The following is a 6,252-nucleotide window of genomic DNA, read 5'->3' as shown; positions in this document are numbered from 1 at the left end:
TTTTTAACGAATATGAATATCTTAGTAGATATTAAGGTTCTCCTTTATTCTTTATTATTATAATTACGATTTTTCAAAGATGTACTAATTCGAGAATGCTCAATATTCTCCATCCCCTGCTCTCTCTTTCTTTTGTATTATTGTAGTTTTATTAGTTTTGAATGCGTCGAATAAGTTAAATTATGTTTGGTATTATCGTTCGAATGGAAAATAATTATTAGTATATCTGCGTCGTCTTAATGAAATTTTGTAAGCCCTCTCAGGGCAGGTTCCTGTATTTTGTCAATTGAAATATACTTAATTAATTATTTATCGTCATTTTTATATTTTTTGATCATGAAACATTTCGTTGCTTTAATTACAAGCTGGAATATAACGAAGTGCAATTCTTGCACTTTTTCTTTAATTTTTACTTACAACATACATCTAAAGAAAATAAGAATTGTGTCAAGAAATACAATTCATATCTGGAGGTTGAAAATTGGATAAATTTTTGCATAGTTGACGAATGCATTATAGCGATTTCAATGCCATTTTTTGTTTTTTTACAAAATCTGACTATTATTGACTAATATTATAAAATTTACTTATTTTAACCATCGCCAACAATGTGACATAATAGATTCCATCCAATGAAATGTAAATAGGCTATTGCCTTGTATCAAAAATTGAACAAATATGCATTCCTGGTTTCCAGAACCACGCTTTATCATTTGCTAAATATCTGCACGAAGAGTTATTCGTATGTATAGTTTAAGAAGGAACAGTAATAAATACAAAAATTTTAAATTGGTCAAAACAAGTTTTTCTTTAAGTATAATAATTGTTGTATTAATTTACAACATAAGTAACGGTGTCTTATTTATTCTTAGACCATTAGTAACTTCCATAATAGCCTAGTAATTATAGCAAAAAGGATTGTTAAAATCGCTGCTATCCTATATTTTGATGATTTTATTTCCATCGGTATCCCAGAAACAATTCCTTTTGGCAAGCACGGTTTTAACGCCGGAGATGTACCTTCGTTTATCGGTACACCCTTCATGGAATACTTTGTCGTATTTATGATTTTCACTTTAATCATTTTTCCCAAGTATTCCTGTCTTAAGGGTACCAAAATCTGCTCGTAAGACTTGTTGTGTCCAACGTAGTGTTTTTTGTCGTGGGATACTTCTGTGACCAACACATTCTGGACGATTCCAACTCTTTGATTGTACGGAAAATAGGACTGAAAGAATTCTGACAATCTCTTCGTTCGTTTCTTCACTTGTTGCGGGGGTATGCTGGGCATTCGGGCAGCAGGTGTGCCTGGTCTAGGAAAGAACTGATTGATGAACAAACTTGGGAATTGGTACTTTTCGCAGAGAGTCATTGTCTCCTCGAAATCGTTTTCCGTTTCTGTTGGAAAACCGCAAATGATGTCCGTGGCTATGGTTAGTCCTGGAACACGTACCCGTAGATAATTTACAACGTGTTCGAAATTTGCGCGCGTATACTCTCGTTTCATGTCCGCCAACACCTGATCGCTTCCCGACTGCACTGGAATATGAAGAAAACTGTAAACTTTTGGGTGTCTCAGAATTTTACTCATCTCCTCCAGATGTTCCATAATGTACGGTGGATTAGTCATTCCAACGCGTATCATACAACCATCGGGCACTATTTCGACAAGTTTCCATAACAATTCTGGCAAGCTGGTACCAATGTCTCTGCCATAGGTGCCTGTGTCTTCTGAAGTTAACCATAATTCACAGACACCTTCTTCGAACGCCTGTTTTGCTCTCTCAATAATCTGCTCCGGCGGGTAACTTCCTAATTCACCCCTTGCGTGTTTTGTTTTGCAATAAGTGCACTGATTCAAGCATCCCGTGTTTACAGCTATAATTTCTATCAACGGATTCCTCCTTACTTTAGGCAGGTTCAGAGAAGCGCCACCGACTTTTTTGCCAGCTTCTTTCTTCTGTTGCAAGAATCGAACTGTGTTTCCCTTTAATGTTTCCTCGACCACTTCTACGACACGATCGATTTGTTGTACACCGATCACGCTTAATCCTTGAAGAAAAGATGATTTCGGGGCGCCTTGCGGTACACATCTGAAAGAGATTTGATTTTGTCACCGATTACTTGTTCTCAACTTTAGGCATAATAATACAAGTTTGTCTTTTTTAACCATGTTATTTCGTTTGATTTTGTTTGAATAACTAAGACAAATATATAAAGGATAGTTACAAATATTTTTAAAGTAAAAGTAATAATTCAATAAAAATACAAATAGGAAAACAAAATGATGAATTTACAAATTTTCACAAGAGTTAAATAAATGATTCTAAGTAATACAGTGTTTTATAACTATGAATGTTTCAGACTACTAGATTTTCAAATTAAACACAATTGAAATAAACTTTCATTTCATTTAGTAAAATGAAACATAATGCTATTCTTATGTAAATTGTTGAAACACAAAATAGAACAACAGATCATGGAACAATATGCGATTAACCAAAGAGCTTTTTGCATAAGTTTCTACAATTTAATCTACCATTTATATTGATTAAAGCAATATATTTTACACAATTGTCATTAGTACGAAAAAAGTGTGTATAATGTTCATAGGAACCATTTTGAACAGGATTTTGTATTTTATAACATTTTCTAACATAGTTATCGCTATATTATCAAAAATCAATTTTTTCCAGTTTATGTTTCTAAAAAGTGTTGGAATTAGAAAATATAAGCAAAATTGTATACCCTGCTAATACAATATGTTTCCCTTGTTTCTTCCCAGCTTTGATTTCATTTCTAAAGTGATCCTCTGCAGGACTCTTCACCGTACAAGAGTTTAAAAGCCATAAATCTGCCTCGTTCTTATTTTCTGTTAATTTGTAACCATAACTAGCAAGTTGACCAGCCATATATTCACTATCGGAATTGTTATGCGTACATCCCCATGTTTTTACATAAATTGACTGAGTTCCTGGCACAATGCTATTGAAAATTCGAGGTTGTGGTAATTTTTCTATCAATTGTTTACGCTTAGAACGAACAGTAATAGTTTTTCTTGTACTATATCGCTCTTTTGGCGTAATGTCTTGTGACGATATTAAATCTTCTATGTCTTCAATAATATCCTCACATGGAGCTGCCATCCTAAAAATTAGTACATATGGTACTTTTAAGTTAATTTTATACTCGATAATATTTATAAATTATTTTGTTATTTACCTTTTAAATAACTTCTATCAACTTTTTGTGTATTTTTATTATTAAATAAAACCAATAGTAGTCTATAGATAAACGCATTAAAAATCAGTTTACGAAGAATTATATAGGTTATGGTTTAGGTTATACATGTAAATTTTAGAGCTTCAATAGCGACTAGGGGCCATTTTCTATAGGACACTAAAATTTTTAACTCGTTTAATTTGTTCTATATTTAATTATAGCGATTATCATTGAAAACTGAGAATAATATTTAATGATTCAACAAGTTTCTCACAAGACAATTGTCTTCCGTCATTATCATTTTACTAAAGAAATTATTTATACAGAAGTAAACTATTAAAAGTAATATTTATACGATGAATACTAATAAATATCTTTGAATAGATCTTAATTTAAATAATTATATATATTTCATTAAATAATAAAATAATTTTGTTGCACGTTAGTGTACGTGGTGCCATCTGTGGCTAATCGCTCAAGTTTGTCGAGGAATAATTTCCACTTTCATCGCTAGATGTCGATACAAGGACTATATTCACATTCTGGCAGAAACCAGGCAAGGCAAACCTGTCAAAAACTATCTTTTTCCTCGAATTTGGATTAAAATTAATTTTTATAGCTAAATCAATCATTTATAATGCATAAGAAACATTGAATTTTTTGATCGCTAGTAATTCTATAGCATTAATTGATTTAACCTGGATTTTTAAAGTTCTCCAATTGGTTGCTTGTTTATATAGAAAAGCGATTTAAATCTACCAGAAAGTGAATATAGTCTTTGTGTCGACATCTAGCGGTGGAAGTGGAAACTATTCCTCGACAAACTTGGCCGAGTAGCCACAGATGGCACCACTAACGCGCAACAAACATTTTATTACACGATTATGTAAGTAATTTTTAGTAATCCTTTATACCTGGTCTAAGCTGTATTATTGGTCTATTAATATACATTTTATATCCGATTTAGTAGTTGATTCATATTTTTTTAAATAGGAAAGAAAGACTGCAGTGTTTAATTATGTACATTAGACTTTGTTTAGAAGATATCAGGTTTTAAGTAAGAACGTCTCATTTGTACAATTTCACATTTCTATTTAACTCTTGTAAAGTGTGTTGTGTTCTATTTTGAATCGATTTATGCCATGGTTATGCATTATCAGATTTTTCCAAAAATTTCTTTTTTTGCTGGTTCTTTGAGCAGCGATTCAAATACGATCGTTTTTCATTCATACAGTAAGAAAGTATAGATAAATAAAAGTTCGGAATAAAAGAAGGGTGGCTAGGTAGAGCGGGTTTTCATACGGAGCAACTTCCACGAGGTAAAACCTAGGCAATCGATATTATTTAGTGTGTAATTAGTAATTGTAGTAGCGAAATGCAATCGCAATTTACATGGGATGCAATATTAGCAAATTAACTTTACTCTATTGTATATAGTTTTCAATGAGTGTAGTTGAGCACGTTTCGTACCATGTGATTATTGTACCCGATGAAGATAAATGTTGGTGAGTAATAAAGTCTATGTTTTAATCTTTGTTATCTATCGAAAAAAATATTCTGTGTTTTGTTTGTTTTATTAGTTTTAAATATTATTTTCCTCTGTTTGAAAATTTTATTACTTAAATTTATTTTTTATTACTGATAGAGTATATTTATTTATTATGGTAATATTTATACGATGAATACTAATAAATATCTTTGAATAGATTTTAATTGAAATAATTATATATATTTCATTAAATAATAAAATAATTTTGTTGCACGTTAGTGTACGTGGTGCCATCTGTGGCTAATCGCTCAAGTTTGTCGAGGAATAATTGAGAAACTTGTTGAATCGTTAAATATTATTCTCAGTTTTCAATGATAATCGCTATAATTAAATATAAAACAAATTAAACGAGTTAAAAATTTTAGTGTCCTATAGAAAATGGCCCCTAGTTTATTACTCTTATTCCTTCTCTATACCGATAATTTGTATGCGACACGAGAATGGTAAATGGTGACGACACCACAATCAGAATTACCGACTGAACACGAGAGCAATGTCTGGAGGTTCCGCTAAGAAAAGAGATTTAGGAGATCTCAATACGACTAGATTTGCTACCAAAGGCTTATCTTTCGATTATATTATACAATTATAAAGTTTGTTACATCCAATTATAATTAATTGTTCGATCGTTCGTTCAGCTGACTCGACCGATAGTAGTACGCGTTTTAACCATACGAGAACTGTGGTCTTGGTGTACGTAGTTTCGTTTGTTACAGCCCACAGCACTGTATTTTTATTCTTTTCTACGTCGATAACTAAATTAGAGTCAGACATCGAAATAATAAGACGAGCCCTCGAGTTCTGCGACAAAAAGTTGTCTAATGTTATCGATTCAAAATATATTCATTTCGAAAAGAAACGATATTCAAATCGATTGGTATCTGGTTACTGGTCCAAGTCAAAATGTAAATTTTGCTCTTCAGATTCAAGATCCACAGAAAATAATTAATTACGGTGCACGATTAACGAAAAAACGTAGTGTATCTTTTATGAATTTTTATTACGATTTTGCTACATCTTGCATATATACAAAGGTCAACCTATCGAATTACACGAACGAACAAGAGGTATTTAACGAAAAGATGATGAAAAAAAAACTCGTATACTCCTACGAACATCTGACGTATCGGGGAACCGATCAACAATCGTGAAACTTCGATTAACGACAAATGATCTTCCGATGTTATGAGAATCGAACCTAAATCGTTGGAGGGGACAAAATGTCTGTCAGAAAAATGATGTCATTTCGCCTATTGCGATATTCAGTTAGAAAACACGAACACCCGTTCGTACACTTAACCGATCGCTCGTCAGACGTGTACATATTACAGTTTACTTTAACATATCGTAGATTCTCATTACAATACGTGTATAATAATCTAGACTTTATTGTATAGTCGTCAAAGCTTAACCAGATAGACTTCTTTCTTTATTCATATACATTATAGGTACTGACTTACATTAAATTTGCAGCGAGCAAA

The 6,252-nt window shown here is 32.0% G+C and overlaps 1 protein-coding gene across 1 annotated transcript; it reads right to left on the bottom strand.

Annotated features, from left to right (window-relative positions):
* Positions 1 to 789: 789 nt before the first annotated feature.
* On the bottom strand, positions 790 to 3,471 carry LOC143146867 (threonylcarbamoyladenosine tRNA methylthiotransferase). Its single transcript, XM_076311575.1, has 3 exons — positions 3,223 to 3,471; positions 2,749 to 3,147; positions 790 to 2,093 (listed from the first exon to the last, which is right to left on the bottom strand). Exons 2-3 carry the CDS (start codon positions 3,144 to 3,146, stop codon positions 869 to 871), a joined length of 1,623 nt encoding a protein of 540 aa, XP_076167690.1. The 5' UTR covers position 3,147; positions 3,223 to 3,471; the 3' UTR covers positions 790 to 868.
* Positions 3,472 to 6,252: the final 2,781 nt, after the last annotated feature.

This window comes from Ptiloglossa arizonensis, chromosome 5 (genome assembly GCF_051014685.1).
Source record: "Ptiloglossa arizonensis isolate GNS036 chromosome 5, iyPtiAriz1_principal, whole genome shotgun sequence".
In the NCBI taxonomy this organism is placed as follows: Eukaryota; Metazoa; Arthropoda; class Insecta; order Hymenoptera; family Colletidae; genus Ptiloglossa; species Ptiloglossa arizonensis.
This window is presented reverse-complemented; position numbering and strand designations above follow the sequence as displayed.